Here is a 23,676-nt window from a genome sequence, read left to right on the forward strand (position 1 = left end):
GCAATAATTAACAAGTGGTTGCTTTAACAAAATTGTATGCAAGCTTTACCTAAATATTTATTTTTTTCCAAAATAGCTTAAATTGTTATGAAATTTATCATTATGCTTTATCTTCCAGCTTTTTAGTTTGATTAAGTATACAATTTTTATTTAGTAAAAGAATTTAAAATTGCTCATCACATCTTTTATTGGTACAAAGAAAAAAAAACACTTAGTGAATTTATGTTGTTATTTCTTATTACCTACCTACCCAGAAAGTTTCCTCAGAAATCCAAACTATAAGAGATTAATGTTTTATCCATTTTTCCAAAGTTTATTGAATTTTTTTCCCAAACTTAATTACTGATTTAACCATTTGTTCACAGTGATTAAAATTGAATTTACTGATCCAGGGGCATCAGTGGTCGCAACGGTTTAGACATTGACATAAAGTAGGCGTTCATGTAAAGGCCCTGGGTTTTAATCCAGCTGCCCTGCATTTGAACCAGACATACTAACAACAAATGGGCTTTTTTAAAATAAAATAAAAACACTGGAACCATGTTCATATAATCTCAGAGGTAAAAATGTGAAATACTTTTATAAAAATATGTCTACTTCAACATTGATAAGCATGATGATGCACCATAATAATTTTGGATTAAAAAGGTTAATTTATCACTGTCAGACTGGAAATTGAGAAATGTCAAAACACTTCTGACAAGTATGCAGACCAGAGTACTATAAGATTGTCAATTTTTTTTTTCAACTTATTTATTTATTGTGGACACAAGATACCTAATTCAGGGTTGCTGAGATCTTATCCCACCTGGGACCTTCTATTGACGAGAGCCGTGTCAACTTTTATCGCAGCCACTGTTCCCCTAATGTGACAGAAAAAAAGTCCTGAGGGAATCGAACCCATGACTGCAGGATCTACTAGCCGAGAGTGACACTGTCTATTTGGCTACTGTGGTCCCCCGCTTACATTTTTAATGGATCAAATTTTAAAAACTACTGTTACAGCCGATAAAATTTATATAAATTAAAGTTAAAAATAAGAGAAAAAAGAAAATAATGGAGGAAACAAGGGGAAAAAATGATCAATAATATTTAATTAAAAAAAAAAATAAATAAATAAATAAATCAAATAAAGGGTGGGAGGGTGTATTCTGCAATTGTAATTTACTTACCCACTTTCTACTTGTACAAATTGCTGCATGAAGTGATGATGCATGATTCAACACTGAATTAATATATTTTTAAAAGAGAAGGCAGGAGCAGGGAAGAGATTCCTTTATCTTAAAACAACTTAATCCTCTAGTAAAGTACAAGTAAACAACTAAAATTAGTAATTACAGTCTTATCGAAGATTTTCTTTGAAAAGTGAACACATTCTTCTTTCCAGCCAGAACTACAGTTAATAAATGAATATTTTATTTTTCTTTCTAAAATATAAAAAAGTAGCATTGTGTGTGTTTAATTTTTACAGTCATATTTTTAAATTTTTAAAGGCCTCATAAATTATGATGAGTTTGATTCTGGTTTGGTTTCTACGATAATTTGAATTACGAAAAACCCAATAGAATATGCTTACATAACAACCAAAAACTGAAGGTCAAAAAATACTCCTGAAATATTTAACTTTACTATTTAAAAAAATGAAATAGATTTTTTTGTAAATTGTAATTGCTCATGGAAATTTATTTGTTTGTATTATTGCTGAATAAGAGTGTGCATTTCTGACGTGGAATTGAAAATTTTGATTAAATCATCACAATGCTATTTGTTATGTAAGCATGCTTTTAAGTTGATCCAAAAATAAACAGTCATTTATTACGGGAAATTGAGGTAACACTCCTTTGCTAGACACACTTTCATGTCAAGAAAATTTAAAATTGGCTGTACTGACTTTTTTTCCAACATAATGGTCGACGAGTTATTCTTTAATAAATTCTTGGTAGAAAATCCTGAAATCGGGTTGATATGTAAAATCATAAATCATACACCTGTGGCACATTATGTAATTCATATCATATAAAAATAACAGATCTTTTGTAAAATTGTACAATATTCATCTGCTTAATATTCAATAAATTTTCAACGAGTTTTCAAATAAACCTGTCAAATCTTCTTCGGTCTGCGGTCTTGGAGCAAGTTTCAAGATACGGTCCTGAAATAAAATTGTGTTAATAAAAACCTATTTATTTGTTTCTAAAAAAAAAAAAAATGTAAAATGTATTTATATTTTTACTTGTGGCAAGGTTCCCTTAACCAATGCTGGAATGTCATCTTTGGTGTAACCGAGTTCACCAAGGCCATTTTCAACCTTCATAGTGTCCATGTACTTCCTTACTACATCAGCAAGTATCCGGCCTGGGAGGTATAAATTGTATTTTAAAATAAATAAAAATAAGAAATTCAATGTAAAAAATAATAATTTACCTGCATCGCTTTTTTTAGCATTTGACACGTCAGCGCCCAGAAGACCTGCTGCTTCAATATGCCTTTCTGGGCAGAAATCTCCTGTGAAGTTGAATATTGTTGGCGCACAAATAACAACCGAGAGCCCATGTGGAATTATAGGATGGTCTTTGCTGAAATAATTTGCAAAATGAACTACTATACTTAATTTTTTATATTATTTAGTACAAGAAAAATTGTTAAATTTAAAGAGTTTATGTTTCAATGTGTACTATATACCTATAGCCTTCAGGCTGGTATGTTTTAACATTCCCAGAGATTGCATAGGAAAGTCCGTGACAGAGATGAACTCCAGCATTTCCAAAACCGACTCCTGCCATAGTTGACGCCAGGTGCATGTTGGACCTCGCTTCTAAATCTTCTTGGTCATAAACTGCCCTGTTATTTCAAATATTGAATATAATTCAAGTAAAACAAAAATATAATTAAAATTTAACTCACCTTTTAAAATATTTGTTCAATGTTTGAAGAGCGTATCTGGCCCAGACATCAGATACTGGGTTTGAACCCTGGTATGCCGGTCGGAGGAGAGGGTTTGGTGGACAAGGCTTTCTCTTGTTGAAAGGAATAGCTGTGAACGACTCCAGGGCATGACAAAATACATCAAATCTAGAGAAATTTAATTTTATTTAATATCTTCCTAATGAGTATATTTTAATTTGTATACCCGCTGTAAGCTACAACTCTTTCTGGCAGTGAGAGCGTATGGTGTGGATCAACCATACCCAAAGTAGGTCTCAGTGCTCTATTTGCAATTCCAGTTTTCGCATGTAGTGGCTCGTAATCAAATATACTGACTCCTGTAGTTTCACTCCCAGTTCCAGATGTTGTTGGGACTGTTTTTAACACAAAAATGGATATTTTCTTGAAATTCTTCTTAAATAGCAAGTTTATTTTGCTTGTTTTATGTCACTTACTGTTTTAACCAAAAGCTGCTTGGATATAATTTTCTTGTTAACATTACATTAAATTAAGAACTTAAATATTCTTCTTACCGGCTATTAATGGCTTTAATGGGACCGTGACAGGTTTCCCTTTACCAATGGGTGCATTGACATAATCGAGAAAGTCAGCATCAGGGTCGCTGGTGTAAAGATTGGCTGCTTTACATGTATCCATGACCGAACCGCCACCAACGGCAAGAAAACAATCAAAATTAGAAGACTTTGCAAATTTAGTCGCGTCTTCAAAGCTATAGAGAAAAACTCAGATTAATAACAATAATTAGAACTAATGTTTAAAAATACCTTTTATCTGTCGGTTCTACTCTCACTTTGTCATACACGCTAAATTTGACATTATGCTTTGTGAGTGAGTCAATCACTGTTTTAACCGGCTGAAGCTTTGAAAGGTGTGGGTCTGTCATGACACAGACGTTCTTCACTTTCATATTCATCATATCCATTCCAATTTCCCTCGTAACACCTGGCCCATATCGAATAGTTGAACATGCCATCTAAAATTGTAAAAAATACTTGATGGGATTTCTTTAATTTTTAAACGTTTAATATAATTTTATATACCTAACAAAAATTTCACATTTATATAATTTTTAAATATTTAATGCAATTAAATATACCTAAGATAACTTATATACCTAGGGGAGTGCGATGGCTGAGTGGTTAGAGCGTTCAACTCTTATTTGTCATGCAATCTTCGGTTCGAATCCAGGATAGCCCACTGCCATTTTTCAAATGTCGTGTATACACACATACGTATTTTACACGACATTTGAAAAATGGGAAAAAAAAGGGAAAATTCAAAAGGTGCGGTAGAGATGGGAAGTTGGTGTCTGAGTGGATTGAGGTCACGATAGCTCAAGTGGTAGAGCAGCGGCGTATCAAGCTGAAAATCGTGGGTTCAAATCCCACTCGTGCCATTGACTTTTTTATCTCAACTAAAAACCTTAATTAATTGTAATATATTAATTGGTCAAGCAAACTACGAAATTAGTGAAGTTATTATTAGTTTTAGTTCTTTTTTATTCTTATGTGTATATTTATTTCCCTTCTTATTGTTATTCTGGTTTATCCTTATTTCTTCTTCTTTATATATTTTTTATTGTATTTAACTAATTCATTATATTAGTTTATTATTATTATATTAGTTATTTACTTTATTTCAAGAAAATTTATACTTTTGTTAACAGTTTACAATCATTTATAAGGGGTGCCGGTGGCAGCAAGGTTTAGTCTTTGACACGGCACTCATCACTGTAAAGGTCCTGGGTTCGAATCCATGGCCCTGCATTCGAACCCAACATACTTACAAGTGGGCTTTTTTTCAAAAACACCGGCACCCTGAGGGTTTATAATATGTATGACCTCTGCTGTTGCGAACCCTCGTTAAAAAAAATAAATAATAATAATAATTTATAATCAGAGAGGTTTATATTATTTCACAATGTATATAATTATTTATTTTACTTTATTCTGTTAATATTATCATCTGTGTAGTATTTAATGACTGTTCATTAATGATTATTTGGAGATCATTAGATGCGGTCTTGGGTGATGTAGGTTTAGAAAAGCATTTTCTTTATCTTGCCAACATTTCTTTCTTTATTGAGACCATCTTCAGGGCCTGGGATTTTTATTGTGTAAATTATACAAATACATGTAAATATTATTTTACTGCATTTTATTCTCTTTAAATAAGCCAAAATAATAAATGAGCATCTTGTGCATATGAGTGATAAATTTTTATTACCTCAAATGATTGGAAAAAATATAGATTTAGGTGCAATAAAATTTAAAACACACCCAGGACCAATAATGGTTTGAAAGACTCCATTAAATTTTTGTTTAATAAAATGGGAGGGGCATTGGTGGTCACAATTGTTAAGGCGTTGAGTCGGCGTGCACCCTACTTACAATTTTTTTTCACAAACAACACCACGGGGTTTAGTATGTCCTTTGCTGTTACAAACCCCCGTTAAAAAATAAATAAAACTAAATAAAAATTGTGTGATCAAAGAAAATTGAATGCACTCTTAAGAATAATTTTGAATTAGTAATTTTATGCTGGGTAATGGGTATGAGACCATATCCAAAGATCTTAATATGTTTTAACTTCTCAAATATAATAAATATACTGGTTTGAAAATTAAAAGAAAAAAAAATCATGTCATAAATGAGGACTGTATGTCCAACTACTTGTAAGTAACCCATTGGGTGTCACAGACAAACAGTCACATCACTTTACAATACGTTTTTCATATTTCATGGGCCCTGCCAGGATTTGAACCCAGAACCACTAGAACGGCAAATATAGGTCGGAATCCCTAACCACTCTACCAACAGGTTTGAATCTTCTTTGTGTATCACTGTAATAGACATCAGTGGCATACAAACTACTCAGGGGGTCAGGCACTTTGCAATACTTTTTTCTACAAATAATTCTACTTATGTAGAAAATTTGAAAACCTTGATTCAGCCAATGTCACTCTACCAATTGTTGCATTAAAAAAATGTATTTTATTTGTTTAAAAGCTGTTTCAAATAAAAAAATTCAATGAATACTTTTTTTAAGTAAGTATTCTGATAAGCTTTTCTGTTTTTTTATCAAGGTGTTGATTAATTTAAGGCTGCATTAATCAAGATCATGGCTGTCAGACAACAAAAGGGCGCATTTTGTTAATAAAACATGCAATTAATTAATTTAAATATACTGAACAATAGGAAATAAAATAAGTCATTACATACTGAATGATCTTATTTAGGATTTTTACACATTTAAATTTTTAAAAATAATTATAGCATAAATTATCCATATATATATTCGATTTTCCACTTAATTGGGCTATTAAGGGATATAGATAAATTAATATAAAATAATTATTGAGCCAAGTTCAACAATGGATTAATCCATTTAAGAAGGCATATATTAATGGTAGTACCCTATCTATTAGGTAATTACTTAGTTCTTTTATCTTCTTTTTTTATAGATAGATATAGAATTGGATTATTGTTACGTAAGGTCAGTTGTGAGTTATTCAACCGATATAAGAAAGGAACATCACCCCATTCTTCCCTTGACCTTGGTAGATCGGTGTTACTTTTTAACCATGGTTGACCAAAATTATACCTCAAAAGCATAGTCAGTCTCCGGGAGAGGTACGGCTGTGGTCCCATTTCTGAAACGAACCGGCACCTGCTGTGAATGAGCCGGGCATTTACACCTGTTGAACGAGACTCATTGAAAGCCAAATAATTAAAAAACAAAAAGTTTAAATTAAAAAGCTTACGAGGCTGAAGTCACTGTCTGTATCAAGTCCAAAACCCTCTTTCTTTGGAGCATTTTGTGCTTATGAACGAGATTGTGGAAAATCGGACAGCAGGATGTACTATCCAACTCAAAGTGAACCTTATCACCTAATTTATTCACTTCTAAACGTTTTAGAGGTCACCTCGATCCCCCACCACAAGATAAGATTTTAATTTTCACCAATAAAGTTATCGAGATACTTGTTCTCTATTTTTTTTAAATAATTTTTGTCCACACTTTTTGTAACTATGATTTAATTTTTCGTATTAAAAAAACTTACAAAATAATAACTAAAAAATCATTTTATTTGATCAAACAAATAAGATTGCATAGAGATAATCTTCCATGCTTTTGAATGATTCTTCATTCTTCACTTGGTACTCTCTTGAATAATGGATATCGTTTTGATAAAAAGACAATATATTGAACTTGTGTTTACAATTACTTCAAATTTATATTGGCAAATAATTTGTCTCTTCTTGATTTTTACTTTTTATTTTAACAATTATGGATTTTATGGCATAAATGATTCAAGTGGCGTAAAAATGATTAAATCTGACGTTTGTTTGAACCTCAATTTAATCAATTGACTTTAGGGTTAAGTTCCTTTTGTTGAAACGAAACTAGTCGTGTACTTTTAATTTTGGAGAAATTATATTTGCCAATCAGTGGCGAGCAATACACGCATTCTTGAAAATCTACAGTTGTTGAGGATACAAAAACGAATTATCACGAGATACATAATTGACTTTAAAAGCTTAACAGCACGGTTTAACAACAGAGAAGCTTTTTTAAGTCTTAAAAAATAATTTTTCCCCCCCGAGAGACGTGACAACTGGGCCGGCCGTTTGTCCGTCTCTGGGTCGATCAATACGATCAGCGTAGTGAAGCCGAGCCGTAGTGTCAAGTGGAAATGGAGAAGGCGAACTTTTTCTTCCCACAGGACAACGTCTGCCGGCTTTGCTGCCTTGTCCATGACAAACTTCTGCCCATTTTCGACAACTCGGGGAGCAGGGTCGAGGAAAAGATCAAAGACTGTCTCCCTTCGTTAGACGTGAGTCCTGCCCTTTTTAATAATTTAGTCGTTTTCTGTTCAATCACTTTGCTTATTTATTTGTTAAATTATTTATTTACTAAATCGCAGGAAACAACACGGCGACCAGTTTTATTTTCAGGTCTTACAATGAAGAGAATGCCAGGTTTAACCGGACGATACTAAACCCGCATGATCGATCTGTCGTGCGGGTTCTTTCTTTTACAAGGTATTTTAACTACGGGGTTATATGAACCATGGGGTGCCGGTGTTTTTGAAAAAAAAAGCTCGTTTGTATGTCCGGTTAGAATGCTGGGCCGCTGGGTTCGAACTCGGGACCTTTACCTTACAGCGATGAGCGTCAACCAACATATAAACCGTTGCGGCCACCGACGCACCTGCTTCTCTCTTTTTAAATTAAAATAATTCATCAGTGACAAAATAAGTCTGGCAATAAATTATTCTTCACATTTTATTAATAATTTAAGACACTTCATGATAGAAATATGAAGATTAAAATAGAAAGAAGAAGATGAGAAAGAGCATTGTTTAGTTTAGATATTACAGATAACCAAAATTTTATTCTTCAGACTTTATTAAAAAAACTCAATTTTTTGCTTAATAACACATAAAAATACTTCATGTTTTAACTTCAATATATTGGTTTTGAAAATTTGGATTCTGCAGATAGGCAAATTTTATTCTTCAGACATAATAAAATTTGTTTCCATTTCATGTTTTCAATTTCACTATATTGTTTTCTAGTGGTTTCCTTATTTCCAAGTACTAGTCTCTGAAAATAGTAAAAAGTAGTTTTGTAGAATTTAATTCTGCAGAGAGCCAAATTTTATTTTTCAAATTTCATAAAAATTCCAGTTCTGGTTTAATAAAACATGTTTCAACTTCAACATATTGTTTTCTATATAGTTTCCTTATTTCTAAATACTATACTAGAAAATAGTGAAGGGTAGTTTTGGAGATTTTAGATTCTTCAAATAGTCAAAATTTTATTCTTCAGACTTAATAAAAACTCCATTTCTTGTTTAATTATAAAATACTTAAAATACTTCATGTTTTAACATCAATATATTGTTTTCTATATGGTTCCCAAGTTTGAAGTACTATTCTCAGTTAAAAATAGTAAAGATTAGTTTTGTGGAATCTACATTATGCAGATAATCAATATTTTATTATTCAGACTTCAAAAAAACTCCATTTCATGCTTTCAAATTTTCAAATCAATATATTGTTTTCTATGAGGCTTGATTATTTCCAAGTACTATTCTCTGAAAGTAGTAAAGAGTAGTTTTGTGGAATTTAGATTCTACAGATAGCCAAAATATTATTCTTCAGACTTCATACAAACTCCATTTCATGTTTTAATTTCAATATATTGTTTTCTATATGGTTCCCAAGTTTGAAATACTATTCTCAGTTAAAAATAGTAAAGATTAGTTTTGTGGAAATTAGATTCTAGATAGATAGTATTTTATTATTCAGACTTTATAAAAAGTCCATTTCATGCTTTCAAATTTTCAAATCAATTTATTGTTTTTTATGGGGCTTCCTTATTTCCAAGTACTATTCTCTGAAAGTAGTAAAGAGTAGTTTTGTGGAATTTAGATTCTAAAGTCAGCCAAAATATTATTCTCCAAACTTCATAAAAACTCCATTTCTTTTTTAATAATTTCCAGATGTCTAGAAAAATGTCTGAGATTGTTCCCATCTTTAAATCAGGCGACAAATCTCTAGTATCTAATTACCGCCTTATTTCAAAACATTCACATATAGGCAAACTGTTCGTGTCATTAATATATGATAGTCTCAACCCTTAATTACAACACCTCATCATTGATTAGCAACATTGTGACCCTTAAATATACAACATCAAATCTCCTCACTGTCCAATCTGCAATAAATAATTCATTTAAAAGTAATTACCAAATGGACATAATCTATACTGATCTATCTTAAGTATTTGACAGAGTCAACCATGAACTACTTATAAATATGTTGGACTCCATAGACTTTACTACTCCGTCACTAAACGGGTTCAAATCTTATCTTTCTAATCAGAAACAAGTAGTGAAAATAAACAAATTCTTTTCAAAAGAATTTGATGCTATGTCAGGAGTGCCACAAGGAGGACATCTCTCACCATAACTATTTAATCTCTATAGTAAAGACGTGAAATATTACATTAAATTAGCAATTTCTGTCTTTATGCTGATGATTTGAAGCTTTATAAACTCATCGAAACCCTTCAGGATAGTCTTGATCTCTAGTCTGACCCGAACTCTACTCATGAATGTTGTCAATGGAACTCAATGACGCTGAATATTGAGGAACGTAATATTGTCACTTACACTTGTAAAATCAACCCCATTAATTAAAGTATAGATATTGGCTACTTTGGCAAAACTTTCTGAAATCAAGGATCTTGGTGTCATTTTTGATAGTAAGCTGAATTTCAATTCTCACATCACCCATATCATAATTACATCCTGTCAAGCTCTCAGGAACTCATCAAACTAACCAGCAAATTCTCAGACTCAAAATTCTTTCCTGTACTCTCTAGTAGATCTTTGTTAGATTGGATTTTTCCATTTTATAAATCTTAAAGAATAAAAAATAAAAAACCTACAAAAGTGATATTGTTTTCAGATTAAACAAGGTGATGGCAAGCCCCAGCTAATTTGCTTGGACTGTATGACTAAATTAAATATGTTTTATGAATTTCTTCATCAGTGCATTCAAGCTGAAAAAAAGCTCGATTCATATGCTGACAAGTGTCATCCACAAGAAGTAAATATTCAACAAATTATTTTTATTTGAATTTATACTTAAAAAATATTTTTCAATTAGGAGACTATATTAAAAAATATAAATCACCATGATGTTAATAGCTGCATATGGGTCAGCGATCAAAGTTCTAAGACACAAGAGCCCTTGAACGTAGGCCTTGAAAATGAAGGTGTTATTGTATTGAGCAAACTGGACTCAACTCTAAATGATTCCTCGGTTCAGGATCTTGTCGTGATGGTTGAACTCAAGTATAAAGACAACCTGTCGTCAAATGGGACAAGCATTCTTGAGCTGTCGCCGATGAAATCAATCTCAAACCCAGCAGAGGGACCAAGTTATGAGACTTTATTAGACCTTGATACAATTAAAGAAAATAACATTATAAACTACATGGGGGACCAGAATCATTTGAGCATCGGTGAAAAGATAAATGAACAGAAAAAAGAATCCAATCAGTAAGTTCAAATGCTAATTTATTTCAGGTTTTATTACTTACAACTGATTGTTTCAGACCTGCTAAAGATAAAGTTTTATATGAATGTACTTATTGTGAGAGAAAATTCAACAGAAGGACAAGATTGAATTACCATCTGGCCAGTCATACAGCCATAAGGCCACATAAATGCGATCAATGTGATAAAACATTTGCAATGAGGTAAAACACATAAACTTTTATTACAGTACTTTCAAAATTATGTGTATCTTCTTAATTTTAAAAGGTGGGATTTAAACCTACACCAGAAAGTCCATACAAGAACTTTTGCATGCGAATTATGTGACAAAGTATTTATAACTAAGTCCAAACTTGATCGTCATGCCAGAGTACACACAGGAGAAAAACCGTACCCGTGCAGCCATTGCGGTAAGTCTTTCGGCGAGAAACGGAACCTTGATAATCACATCAGAACGCACACTGGTATTAGGCCATTTGTCTGTGCGATATGTGAAAAGACATTTGCGATCCGATCGCATATGGTGGAACACTTAAATATTCACAAAAAGACACCACCTTTCAGGTAACAAACATTATTTTACACATGGTCACAGTAATGTAATGGATAATTTTCTACAGGTGTCCTGTCTGCAGTAAAACTTTTAAGTGGAGGACGAATTACAAAAGGCACCTTAGGCTACATCAAGGATACAACTGTAAATAGAAAAATTAATGCAAATTAAACTGCATTCCAAATGTTTTAATTTTTATATAATTTATTAAAGAAATTAGATTTTTTATGTTGTTTTAATGTTTAAAGATAGATATTTAGCTTAGATAATATATTTCCATTACTATCTAGTGCCAAATCTTTAATATTATATTTTGGGACCATAATTTTTTTTTAAATTAGTATTTATAATGTAGCACAATTAATCGGTGCTTTTTGATGTTTTTGTTGATTTTGGAAACTTTTTATCTATTACAGTCATAAAAGACCAAATGTTTGTTCTTATATGTAATAAAATATTTATTGATGTGATAATAGAAAAGTAAATATTTTTGGGGTTACCATTAAATTTATCTAATGGTTTCCAATAAATTTCTATGTATTTACATACTTTACAGTTAAATCGGCTGAGAAGAGACCTGAACAAGAAAGCCTGACTTAACTTAGGGACCGTATCTCATCTCAGATTTAACATTTCCATTTATAATCACTCATTATCATGTATTATAATAATTGAATATCAAATGTTTAAAATAAACTGTCTTTCATCTCTATAGAATTTGACTTAAGAATGAAATGTACATTTAAGATCGAGGCTAATTATCTATGAAGTTATAGAACCAGGTTTGAAAGGTATTGATTTGCAAATAGTAGATTAAAATTTATTTAAAAAAATTAAAAATTAGAATATTATATTGTTATATACATTTTTAAAGTGAGAAAACAATTTTCATTTTGTTGAAAGTACTTTATATCAAATAAATTCTTTGTTATATATTAAAAATTAAATAAACATAGTTATTCAATTAAAGTTATAAATTTGTTAGTCAATGTTTTCCTTAATCAAAATATACATACAAAGTATCTATTATAAACAAGTGTACAGAATTTGTCTTTAAATAGGTAATTCTACTGCAGTTTCTACTTATATTGGCTCATGAGGTGCTGTTGACTAACTGATGAAAGTTACATTGAAGCTTATGACAAAATAAAGCCAACAAGAATAAGTAGACCAGGATAACCTTTAAACCTAGAAAGACAAAGGACTCGATATTCCTCTATTACCCATTATATAATTAATGTAATGGAGGGTCAATGGGGTACTCAAAACTAACAAAGCCCTCTCACATTACACATTCATGCTAATAAATACATTCACTCTAATGTATTTAGAGTTCACAAAATAAGATATCTAGCAATACTGTATACAATAAAACATGTTTTCTCCAAAAATTAGAACAGGGGTCCCAAATACTTTCTTTACTGTTCTAACAGAATTTTCATATTGGATAACATTCCTACAGGCTATCTATATGGAGCCATGAAATGTCACTCTTCAATTAAGTGAGATCAGTCGAGCATTTCTACATGCCAGATACTTATGAAGGTTTTGGCACAAAAGTAAGTGGCCATGTGTCAACCTCGCATGGCCTATTACCAAGTGAGTATGATCACATTTGTTTCTTTCCGATCCAATCCACCAACCCATTTCCTTTACACTATGACAAAGCCATTTCATAAAAGCCGCCAAAGCGACATAAACAATCGAGAACAAGAGTTCAAACGATTGAGGAGGCAGACGAGAGGACGGCGGCAGGACTAAGGTAGAGCCACACTGGATTTGGAGTTACTCGGTCGCTTGCAACTTTAGAAAGAAGATGAAGTAAAAATAAAACTGTATGACCTTATCAAGACAAAAAAACTGCTAGTGAAAAATTCTTGTGGAGTTCGTAATACTATACAACCTGTCCAGAGAAAAGGAAACCAAAAAATAACTTTACACTTAATTACATTCTATCATAAGAAAATATTCCCTTTTCCTTACTTAATTAGTTGTAACCATTTATAAAATATATTCGATTCATTAATTTGTTATTAATATAAGGATCTTTCATGTTTAACGGGTACAGACTTATTTTATTTTTTATAACCATCATATTAATCCCACAACGTTATAAATACACGCTCCCACAACGTTATAAGATACATTTTTTGTTGCATTTTTATTTTTTCGCATGAGAGGGCTGGATCAGATTGGTGGTCAGACTCGGAAGTTGGGATTTCCTAGCCTTAGCCATATTGTTCATCTTTATAAGGTACGGCCTAGGGATGCAGACAATTTTGCCTAAACGCAGTTCAGAGTATTTCTCAAACAAGATCATGAAGAGAGGGTCCACAGAGCACTTATCACACACAGCACTAAAGAATGTAGATGAATGAGGTAAGCAGAGTCGCCATCTTTTTGAATCCCCCAAGCCTGTGCAAAATTGCATACAATTCCATTGTGTAAACAATACAGTGTGACTGAAGTTACCATGAAGTATGTGAAGATAAGGCAAAAACTGGCATACCTCTATATATATGAACCACTTAGCTCGATAACAGTATTGTGGAGTGGATGACAGCTACACGGTGAGTTTGTCCTTGCTGAGTATTTTGTTTTATTTTGTCAAGAGAGAAATATTTTTGTGTAATGTTTTTTTAATTATCATAATTATTTTTCAACTTTGTTTTACAACTTGATGATTTTTAGCGAGTAAAATGCATGTATTTAAAGTTGATTTTTATTACATCAGTTATTGCTGCAATTAAATGGTTATATTAAAAAACTATGCACTCGTCTTTATTTTATTATACAGGCTTCCAAGTTTTGTACACATTGTTACTTATTTGCATAAATTACATATTTTAAATTCAAATCGACATACACAGAGGGTTTTCTAACAATAAAAAAAAAATTAATATTTTAACATGTCCATACCACGGGCAGCCTCTTGATAACAATACAAAGCTCCTTCAGTCCTTTTTTTCTGTGGAGGAAAAACAAACTAAAATAAACTTGCAAATGTATATTTTTTAAATGATAATAATACTAAGTTAAAACTCTTACCTTTCCTCCATTTCTCTGCCGATACAAATTCAGTCATTCCTTTACCACTCACACCACATGTTCCAATGCCGACTCTTCCATTTACGTTATCGGGTGAGGCGAATATACTCTTTTTAACAACACCTTTCTTTGTTGACTGCAATATATTAAGAATATTAATAATTTTTTATTTATATTTAATAACCAATATTTTTTTAAATATAAAACAGAAATTTATTTATCCAGACTTCATGCAATGCAGCACATCACAATTACTGCTCTTACTTCCATACTGTGTGATAACTTTAGTTACATTCCTACTTTGATTGCATCATAATAATTATTAGTTGTGTTTTTTGCTTTATTTTATTGTTTTTAAAATTTAGATTATCTTTTGTATTTTAATTTTTAATATTATCACTTGCTTTTTAATGAATTAATTTTTATACTCAGTCCAATCGCACACTGATCTCTTATCTTACAAAATAAGAAAAAAATAATAAATACACATATGAGTGGTAACTTTAAATTACTGGCCTAATATCTAGTTTGCAAATGAAATAAATACATTAATTACATTACAATGATACAAGTAATATGCAGTCGAACTGCCATAAGCAGGCAACACTTGAAAATGGGATTTTGTCCGCTAATTAAAAGGATCCACATATAGAAAAATTATGAGGTACACTAGATGAAAGTTAAAAAAAAAAATAATTTAACCGTTTGGGAGTGATTTTAGAATGCCCTGCCTCAGTCGCTATGTGATTCCCTCCAGGCTGATTTATTATTTATTATGTATTGAATTTCAAAGTGTTCACTTTAAATCACTCTTACTCCTTTTGAGGTGCTCCAATTACATTCAGGAGTTAACAGCACATTCCTTAAATATTATAGTTTTCAAAACAAGTAAGTAAATGATAAAGAAACACAAAGTTGTATTTACTTGGAAATTTATTTTCCAAAAAGAAAAGTCATTATGTATTTTAAAACTTAAAAAAAATCTGAAAGGGAGATAGGTAGGGAGTAGTATTAATACTTTTCATAGTAAAGTAAATGGAATAATGCGATTGGGGAAGTTCAACAGTATGTACACAACATTGATTTAGCAACAAAAGCTATTTCATGTGAATGACTACAGTCTTTGTATTAACATTTTTTATGTTTGAAAATATAATTAACCACTGATTATTGATAGGTGAACAAAGAAATGAGACAAATACCTTGGAAGCAAATGCAAGCCATTTGTTTTTCTCTGTTTCTCTTTCTTCTTCGAGCTGTTTAAACCTTTGCAACTTTTTCATTTTCTTCTTCTTTTGATATTCCCTAACTTTAGATAAAGGTTGTTTCCTTCAAACAAAAACAAACGGGCAAAGTTAAAAATTAGATTTAACAATTGTTAACAGAAATGTAAAATGTAATATTAATTACCTAAATCTGTGGTTTCCATCATTCGACGGCATTTCCCTGATGAAGTCTAAAGTGGTCACTTCAGCACTTTTGTTATGGTTGAATATAACTGAGACTTCATCGCCGTCGATAGTTTCTATCCTCGCTTCGTAATATCTGAAACAAGTAGTCTAGTTTTTTTGCGTTTCATTTTGAAAAGTTTCTACTTAAGGATTTGTCAAGTGTTAATTAGAAAAATACTCACTGTCCATCTTGAACTAGCAGGGCCATACAGCGTTCACCAGGTCGCCAGTCTTTCTTCGATGGTAAGGTTATAGGCACCATCGGTGTAGTGATCTCTTCTTTATCATCTTCACCATCTACACATTCAAATGAAATAATTATCTTGGCTTTTAAACCAATTAAAAATCTTATATAGTATTTGTAAACTTAATGGATAGTACAATCAAATAAAATTTGTACATATCTTTTTTTGGAGGGATTATGAGTAATTATAAATTGTAGTGCGTAAGAATGTTGCCTCATGTTTTCTCCATTTGAGCCATTGTTACACTAATTTTCTTTGGTCAGCCAAGATTAGTATCTCTTCTCTCAAACCTTACATGTACAATAACTACTTTGAAATATTTAAAAGAAGAAGTACACAAAATTGTACTGCCTTTTTATCCACCAGAATAGAATGTCTGGTTTATCCAAGTTGCTAAAGTAGTTTGGACTTTGAATTTGCCTGTAAATCCATTTTGTAGTAGTGGCATCGATTGGCACGCCTATTATGACAACTTACTGTATCTCATCCCTCCATTTCCATTCTTCATTGACATGGCCTATCCTTGCAGATGGTTGTCCATTTATCAGCCTGTGTGCCACTGTCCTTTCCCCTTTGATTTAAATATGTTGTGACGGAAGGTTTAAAAACACCCCCAATGCTGCAGATGGCGTTGAACTCACAGCTCCAGTGTCATTGAGACAAGCTTGTCCTTGAGTGCCATTTAATAGCCTGATCACCTAAGTCTGCAATGTTTTGGTCAACAACACCAGTTATCCATATGCCAACACTGGTTCTATTTCACAGCTGTACAGCCATAGGGTCATTTTGGGGTTTAATCCCCAGCTTTTAGCACAGAGCCTTCTGCAACCCCCCCCCCAGGCAATTTTGGCTCTTTAAGTGGTTTTAATTAGATGTGGATTTTATGTGAGCCGCTGGTCTAGAGTGTGGTCCCTAGATGTTTGGCTTCCTTGGAGAATGGAATCAGTTTAGGCTTGAGATATTTAGGCTTTCTATTGTCCTCTTCTTTGTAACTGGAATCATTACGGTTTTGTGGGGATTAATAGATAGCTCCTCCCATTTGGTGTCTAGCGGGTTGAAAGCTTGTACATGGTCCATCACATCTGCATGGTGACCTTTTAGCACTACAAGGCCATCCACATAGACTAGACAGTAGAATCTTCTTGTTACTGTATTCATCTACCAGTGTTGTTCACAGTAGGAGTGAAAGACCCATCCCCGCATATTGGCCTGGGGCGGTTATGTGCCCCAGGCGGACACCCATTGGCAAACCGTTTTTTAAAACTACCCTGTTTTTAACTGCATTATATATAGGCTGTAGTTGCATTGTAAACTGCTCCCTCTATATCCATGAGTGTCACTGTTATGTCATTTATGGACTTGGTCATATAAGAAGCATGATATGAGAACAATATAAATAACACTTAGAAATTTGAAATGTTCTTTAGACTCACTTTCCAATACAAAAAGATTAAAGTAATAAGTTGATGAACAACATATTTGTTGTTCAAAAGCAGTGTTCAAGAGAGATCAACCATCAACACAAAAACACAACAATCACAAAAGAAAACTGAACCTACCTGTCTTTTCATCTTGCATCTGAGCCTTGATCAGATCCTTAGTGAGATTGATAACTTCTTCCAGGTCATTTTTGAGCTTGAGAAGTTCATCGTTCTCAGGATTTGTCGTCAAAGCTGCTTCCACCTGAGAAAAGACCAAAAACATAAGCGGCTAATATTGGAAAAATCTCCGGTCCCGAAAATACCTGCTGAAGTTGAAGCCTGTAGTTGGCCAGATTTGTCTCCAATTCGTCCATCTCCTTATTCTAATATCGCTCGTGGTCAATAATCAAACGGTCAGTTGAATATTAAATCGGACAGAGAGGCAGGATTGACAACATTTCTTAAAAAGAAACTCGGAGGTAAACAAGTAAACAGAAAACACAATAGAGAAGGACAACGCAGTGTTTCCTATACACAAAATTATAAGATTCCCCACGTTTAAATACTAAATATCCCTTGTCCCACCAAATCGATGACCATAAGTCACAAAACAAAGTTTATTCTATAATAATCTTCTAACTTTTAAGCTTTGAACATAAAATATTAAAAATAATATATAATTATTATGACTAACAATTTTCAAGTAGTTTATTAAATTATATCCAAAACTGCTAAGTCTCATTATATTCCCCTTTAAAAAACTTTCATAAAGGACAATATACAAAATATAATAAAACAATATAAAAAATAAACTAATGATTAATAATATATTAATATAACATTGACATTACATAGTTATTTTACAAATACAGCAAAGTTACAAATATAACTTATGTTTGCATATAACACGACCTGCGAAGGAGAGGTTACCATGTGACACAGGACGTTGTTTACTTCTTTTTTATTGACAAGTTTTCCGTTTATTAATTTGTATGTACGCTAGAACTTAAGAAATATGAGTCTGGTCAAAGAAATCGAGAAGCATCTAAAGCAGAAAAGCAATAATGTGGAAGCAGTCGAAGATATTTTGATTCAGGGTAATTGTAATGACTATTAACTTGATTTAAGGTAGTCAGTATGTTTTGTTGCATAATTTATTGTATTTACGACCAATGTATGTTACAAAATGGTCCTTATGCTATTACATAATGCTTCAATGTAACAAATGTATTTAGTATGGTGCAGTGCGACACTATGAGATCCTATCAATAAAAAGCACTCAACTGTCAAACAACCTAAACTGCTCAAAAATGAATAGGAATATTTGTAATTTATTCTTTGCCTAATAATTTTAATTAAATTAGCCAATATAGTCTTGTTAGTTGGGTAAAACAAAATAGAAAATAAAAACCAAAGACAAACAAATTGTTAATCCTCATTTTTAATAAAGTATTTACTTAAGAATAGTGAACATGAAGATTACTCATTTTGTAAACAAACAACTTTTCTCCATTTTAATCCAGTTGTATTATCTTTAACCATGGAAAGACATCATATTGAATCAGAAGTATACAATATTATTGTGAGAATGAGTCATCGAGGTCACGGGCAAGTGGGTAGTGCAGAGGCAGTTGGCATTCCTCAGAGCGTAGTCTCCCAGACTTTAGCCTGATTCCGAGAGACCGGAGGCGTGGTAGTGGAAAGATAGAACCTGTTCCATAGTGCCCGTGAGATCCTAATCCTAAATGAAGTACAAGATGTTTTGGCAAGGCCTTTATCAACACAAACAATTCATAATTGAGACGACCTGCAGCAACAGCCTGTCACCAGCAACTCAGAAGGTTATGGTGCAGTGAGCAACCGCCTAGAAGAGAACACCAATTGAAATACTGTTACGTTTACTGAGGAGTCGTGTTTCTGTGTTAGCAGGCGCTGAAGAGTCTACCAAGAACAGGGGATGCGTACAATGCCCCAGTTCATGCTCCTTTCAGTGCAATTCGGAGGATATGGTGTAATGGTCTGGGCTGGGATTTACACTGGAGAACGAACTGAACTCCATTCTGTTAAAGGCAACCCACTGCATTCCATTATGTCCAAGAAATCATGGAAGTCAAAGAAAAAGAAGGAGCACATCCCTCAAACCAGGGATCTTATTGGCAGGGATTTTCGACTTCTGGATGACAATGCCAAACCTAATAGAGGCAGAGTTCATTAATGTTGAGAAAACCTGTGAATTTCCCATCTGCCCCTTCTCCCATTATCTCTAAATCTCAATCTCACTGATCACATGTGGGATGCATTGCAGAATAGGCTTTTCGATCACCATCCGCAGCCAGTTGACCTGCAACAACTGAGTGTAGCGTTGCAAAATTTATGGAGTGAAATGCCTTATGAAATTAGTGACAACTTTATTAACAGTATGCCTAACAGGTGCACGGATGTTTTACCTAACAGAGGACATTATACACCGTATTAATTGTTCAAAAAATTCTGTACAATAAACAGAATTATGGAAGTAAAACCTTTTATTTTGCTATTTTTCAAAATGTATTAATTAAATTTTCCTTCATTAAAAAACATAATAATTTCTAATAAATTTTAAAGCAATGTATAATAAAAATAAAATGAAAATGCTAGGGAAAGTAAATACTACAAAATACACCTGAATACATATTGTATGAATGTATTTATTAGATTGAATGTTTATGTATGTGTGGGTGGGTCTGTGGCAGAATTTATAGTACCCCACAGACCCACCAACCTACGTAAGTTGTATAGTTTTAGAGTGATTGTGTGCGAGGCACCGACGTAAAACACCGGTGTCCTCAATTTTTTTATTTGACATATGGTACAAAAAATTTTTAATTAGGGTGAATTTATTTATTAGCAGGTCCTTAGTGGAATATCAGTACCCTGGCCAAACTAAGGTTAGACCACAATGTATGTGTGTACATGAGTTGCAGACTATTTAGTATTCACATTTAGAAGGGCCAATTAAAAATTATAAAAGAGTCCCAAGTTCCATAAAAAATTAAAGATCGCCAGGCCCTCCTAATGAAGAGCCAAATTTTGTCACTCAAAAACCCAAGGTGGAGAAAATAAGCAGTAGCCTTTTTAAAAGAGTAGTTCCTACTCACAGTAAGTTGTTTTGCTACCATCCGGATTTCGAGCCCTTAGCTCATCATCAGGTTGTAGAAATCCTTCAATCTGTTGATGAGCTAAGGGCTTGAAATCCAGATCATTGCAAGACAACTTATGTGAGTAGGAACTATCTTTAAAAAGGATAACACCGCACTCGCTCCATCATTCATCATTTGTAGCAATAGCCTTTTCTTACAGGCCAGAAAAAAGGCACTAATAAGCAAATCTTTCCAAAATTGAGGAATCGAGTACCTAGATTACCTACCTGACCTGGCACTTTAAACTATCACTGCTGTCAAAAAATTTCACATTATATTAATATCCAATTACATCTGTCACCACAGAATGTGATGAGCTATATTTCCTTGACTGCAAATAATTTGTTGAAAAGTTAAAATAAGTTTAATTTTTTTCTTGATCCATATTTTATATATTTTTGTTTTTACTCACTTTAACACATTTGCTATAATATTCAGCATACATACTGCGACTGGATTGTTTTGTTTTACTTTATATAAAAATGAACATTCCGATGGTGATTGCAGATTCTGTACTTGATCACAGCGAAGTCCCAGACTTTAATGAATATGAGGACACAACTCCTGGCGAGATTAGAAAAAAGGCTCCAATTGATTTGGGTAGCGAGTACAGTGGAAAGCCCATATCTAGGCAGGCTTTTTCCACGAGCAAACTCCAGGCTGATTCCGACTTTAAAAACGCACTGAAAGTATTGCTCAGTGATGATGAGGAGGATCGACATTCCACAGAAATAGAAGAAGAGAATGAACAAAGTAATCTGGAAAATTTGGATTTGGAAAATGAACAAAGTGAAACTGATTTAGACGATCAAGTTGATGAAGAAGAAGATGAAAGTCAAGGTGAAGAAGAGGCTAGTCAAAATGAAGAAGAATCAGAAGATAATGAAAGGTTAATTTTACTTATAAAAATAAGTTATAAAAATAATTGATAATAATAATCAATGCAAATTTTTGTCCTTTGTTTTTAGTGATGGATATGATGATGATGTTAATTTAGCTGATTATGAAAATCAAAAGCAGCCTGTGGAAAAAGACAAAATTGAAATATTCTCAGCTAAGGCAAAAGATGTGGGATCAGATGTTACTAAAGGAAATGCTATTAGAAACCAATTAAGTATGTTTTATTACACTTGATTTTAATTTATCACTATTAAATTGAATCAAGCTTTACCTCAAAAATTTTCTCAATAGCACATACTCAATTTTTAATTACATTGTTACTAAACTCTAAATTCTTATCGTATATATATGTATATATTTTCTTTAATTTTAGGCATATGGGAGACACTTTTAGAATGCAGGATAAAGATGCAACCATGTATAATCGCAGGAAATCAACTGTATCAAAAAGACAAATTTGAAAAATTTAAGTCTGAGTTGACGAAAGTTGATGAAGCAGTCATTGATAAGACTTACGCTTCTCTGAGTAACATGATGAAAACACTTTTGGATGTTCAGGTTTGTTATACAAAAATTGTTGGGTGTAGTTTCTGCTAGTTCAGTTTTGTCTTTCTCTCTCTATAATATCGTCAATTTTTTCTTAGGAATCTTTAAGTTTGGTTTCTTCAGAGTACCAGAATTTTCTGTAAGTTGAATTCTTAATCTATTAATTGATATTGATGTATTGTTATACCTTGTAGCAAAAATAATTATTTCTCTTGTAGGAAAAACCAGGAGAGCTCAAAAAATAACATTAATGATAATCACAGTGATACTGAAATGAATGTTGATGATGATGATGATGAAAGTATAGAATCTTCTTTAGCATCAGGTGAAGATCAAGAAAAGGAAAATGAAAGTGAAAATGTGTCGAGTGAAGACGAGGATATTGAAGAAGCCCCAAAAGCGAAAAAAGCTAAAGTCACAGATTCTAAAAACTTCATCAAGGATACTTATGAACAATTTAAGCCATTTGGAGAATCAAGTATACGCAAATGGTATGAAAGAACAAAGGTGGCCAGTGGCAAGGCAAGCAGCAGTGACTTCTCTGCGTTCGACCAATCACCGCTCAAGCAGATAGAGCACATCCTGTACGATAAGGAAAGGCTAATAAAGAAGACACAGTTATTGCGCTCCGACTATGGAATACTCGGCAAGCAGATAGAAGTAGAAAAACCAATCGATGAAGTTGAAGCTTTGACATCTAAGAGCAAAGTTCAGAATGAATATGATGAAGAAATCTTTGACGATAATGACTTTTATCACAAACTCCTTAGAGATTTTATCGAAAGAAAATCTACCGATGTCACAGATCCACTCAAACATGGAAGGTTGCTATTTATTTATTTTTCAATTATTATTTTTTAAAATTTGATTTCATGTTTTTGATTGTTAAATTGTTTTTCCAAACTGCTTCCTCAAATTATTTTTAATTACTAAATTATAGCACACCTACTTTCGCTGATATGTAAAAAATGTTTTAGGCAATGGCTGGAATTACAAAAAATGAGAAGTAAACTGAAGAGAAAAGTCGATACAAAAGCATCAAAAGGCCGTAAACTTAGATATACAGTACATAACAAGCTAGTCAGTTTTATGGCTCCAATACCAAATAACCAGTGGACTCCTGAAGCCGAAGAGAAATTGTTCAGTTCACTGTTTGGAAAAGCTACTGTAAAATAATTTCTATCTTTGTATATATACTGTATATATTTAAAAGAAATATATATTATTATTAATTTTTTACTAGTTTAATTTTATTCTTGTTTAACAATTTATAACATTAGAAATAATTGTCACAAATGGACTTTTAACTGTTTT

General features: G+C 32.5%; 4 protein-coding genes across 8 annotated transcripts; 2 read left to right on the forward strand and 2 right to left on the reverse strand.

The window, feature by feature from the left end:
* Window positions 1-1,985: 1,985 nt before the first annotated feature.
* Window positions 1,986-6,848, reverse strand: LOC106665119 (hydroxyacid-oxoacid transhydrogenase, mitochondrial). Of its 2 annotated transcripts, XM_014391330.1 has the most exons (10): window positions 6,710-6,848; window positions 6,550-6,643; window positions 3,711-3,919; window positions 3,459-3,655; window positions 3,131-3,299; window positions 2,905-3,072; window positions 2,683-2,841; window positions 2,425-2,576; window positions 2,234-2,355; window positions 1,986-2,152 (listed from the first exon to the last, which is right to left on the reverse strand). In XM_014391330.1, the coding sequence occupies exons 1-10, from the start codon at window positions 6,760-6,762 to the stop codon at window positions 2,069-2,071; spliced, it is 1,407 nt and encodes a 468-aa protein (XP_014246816.1). In that variant the 5' UTR covers window positions 6,763-6,848; the 3' UTR covers window positions 1,986-2,068. The 2 variants fall into 2 exon arrangements, with proteins under 2 accessions (XP_014246816.1, XP_024083770.1); XM_024228002.1 differs by lacking the exon at window positions 6,550-6,643 and having other exon boundaries at window positions 6,710-6,823.
* A 404-nt stretch (window positions 6,849-7,252) lies between these two features.
* On the forward strand, window positions 7,253-12,446 carry LOC106664988 (zinc finger protein 112-like). Of its 4 annotated transcripts, none has more exons than XM_024228009.1 (7): window positions 7,701-7,783; window positions 7,874-7,991; window positions 10,427-10,567; window positions 10,628-11,022; window positions 11,079-11,222; window positions 11,287-11,583; window positions 11,640-12,446. In XM_024228009.1, the coding sequence occupies exons 3-7, from the start codon at window positions 10,472-10,474 to the stop codon at window positions 11,722-11,724; spliced, it is 1,017 nt and encodes a 338-aa protein (XP_024083777.1). In that variant the 5' UTR covers window positions 7,701-7,783; window positions 7,874-7,991; window positions 10,427-10,471; the 3' UTR covers window positions 11,725-12,446. The 4 variants fall into 4 exon arrangements, with proteins under 4 accessions (XP_014246587.1, XP_024083777.1, XP_024083778.1 ...); XM_024228010.1 differs by having other exon boundaries at window positions 7,707-7,783; window positions 7,905-7,991; XM_014391101.2 differs by lacking the exon at window positions 7,874-7,991 and having other exon boundaries at window positions 7,253-7,783.
* A 1,898-nt stretch (window positions 12,447-14,344) lies between these two features.
* On the reverse strand, window positions 14,345-18,276 carry LOC106665146 (survival of motor neuron-related-splicing factor 30). Its single transcript, XM_014391363.2, has 7 exons — window positions 18,061-18,276; window positions 17,876-17,999; window positions 16,254-16,368; window positions 16,031-16,165; window positions 15,823-15,949; window positions 14,621-14,756; window positions 14,345-14,540 (listed from the first exon to the last, which is right to left on the reverse strand). Exons 1-7 carry the CDS (start codon window positions 18,109-18,111, stop codon window positions 14,527-14,529), a joined length of 702 nt encoding a protein of 233 aa, XP_014246849.1. The 5' UTR covers window positions 18,112-18,276; the 3' UTR covers window positions 14,345-14,526.
* Window positions 18,277-18,649: 373 nt separating this feature from the next.
* On the forward strand, window positions 18,650-23,601 carry LOC106665137 (protein AATF). The gene is made up of 7 exons (XM_014391355.2): window positions 18,650-18,834; window positions 21,424-21,805; window positions 21,885-22,030; window positions 22,190-22,374; window positions 22,461-22,501; window positions 22,581-23,186; window positions 23,340-23,601. Exons 1-7 carry the CDS (start codon window positions 18,753-18,755, stop codon window positions 23,536-23,538), a joined length of 1,641 nt encoding a protein of 546 aa, XP_014246841.1. The 5' UTR covers window positions 18,650-18,752; the 3' UTR covers window positions 23,539-23,601.
* The last annotated feature ends 75 nt before the right edge of the window (window positions 23,602-23,676 follow it).

Source organism: Cimex lectularius, unplaced genomic scaffold (genome assembly GCF_000648675.2).
Source record: "Cimex lectularius strain Harlan isolate CLEC.00 unplaced genomic scaffold, Clec_2.1 scaffold172, whole genome shotgun sequence".
NCBI classification, from domain to species: Eukaryota; Metazoa; Arthropoda; class Insecta; order Hemiptera; family Cimicidae; genus Cimex; species Cimex lectularius.

What these genes read in the sequence shown, in the direction of transcription:
- LOC106664988 (XM_014391101.2), top strand. Translation starts at nt 7,643, where the DNA reads ATGGAGAAGGCGAACTTTTTCTTCCCACAGGACAACGTCTGCCGGCTT. An exon ending in ACAAGTGTCATCCACAAGAA is followed by an intron (nt 10,568 to 10,627) that starts GTAAATATTCAA and finishes TTTTTCAATTAG; the next exon opens with GAGACTATATTAAAAAATAT. An exon ending in GATAAAACATTTGCAATGAG is followed by an intron (nt 11,223 to 11,286) that starts GTAAAACACATA and finishes TAATTTTAAAAG; the next exon opens with GTGGGATTTAAACCTACACC.
- LOC106665119 (XM_014391330.1), bottom strand. Translation starts at nt 6,762, where the DNA reads ATGCTCCAAAGAAAGAGGGTTTTGGACTTGATACAGACAGTGACTTCA. An exon ending in TGCTAAAAAAAGCGATGCAG is followed by an intron (nt 2,356 to 2,424) that starts GTAAATTATTAT and finishes TATACCTCCCAG; the next exon opens with GCCGGATACTTGCTGATGTA. An exon ending in TTAAGGGAACCTTGCCACAA is followed by an intron (nt 2,153 to 2,233) that starts GTAAAAATATAA and finishes ATTTTATTTCAG; the next exon opens with GACCGTATCTTGAAACTTGC.
- LOC106665137 (XM_014391355.2), top strand. Translation starts at nt 18,753, where the DNA reads ATGAGTCTGGTCAAAGAAATCGAGAAGCATCTAAAGCAGAAAAGCAAT. An exon ending in AAACACTTTTGGATGTTCAG is followed by an intron (nt 22,375 to 22,460) that starts GTTTGTTATACA and finishes ATTTTTTCTTAG; the next exon opens with GAATCTTTAAGTTTGGTTTC. An exon ending in TCAGAGTACCAGAATTTTCT is followed by an intron (nt 22,502 to 22,580) that starts GTAAGTTGAATT and finishes TTTCTCTTGTAG; the next exon opens with GAAAAACCAGGAGAGCTCAA.
- LOC106665146 (XM_014391363.2), bottom strand. Translation starts at nt 18,111, where the DNA reads ATGGACGAATTGGAGACAAATCTGGCCAACTACAGGCTTCAACTTCAG. An exon ending in ACAGGCTTCAACTTCAGCAG is followed by an intron (nt 18,000 to 18,060) that starts GTATTTTCGGGA and finishes GTCTTTTCTCAG; the next exon opens with GTGGAAGCAGCTTTGACGAC. An exon ending in GGCTTGCATTTGCTTCCAAG is followed by an intron (nt 14,757 to 15,822) that starts GTATTTGTCTCA and finishes AATATATTGCAG; the next exon opens with TCAACAAAGAAAGGTGTTGT.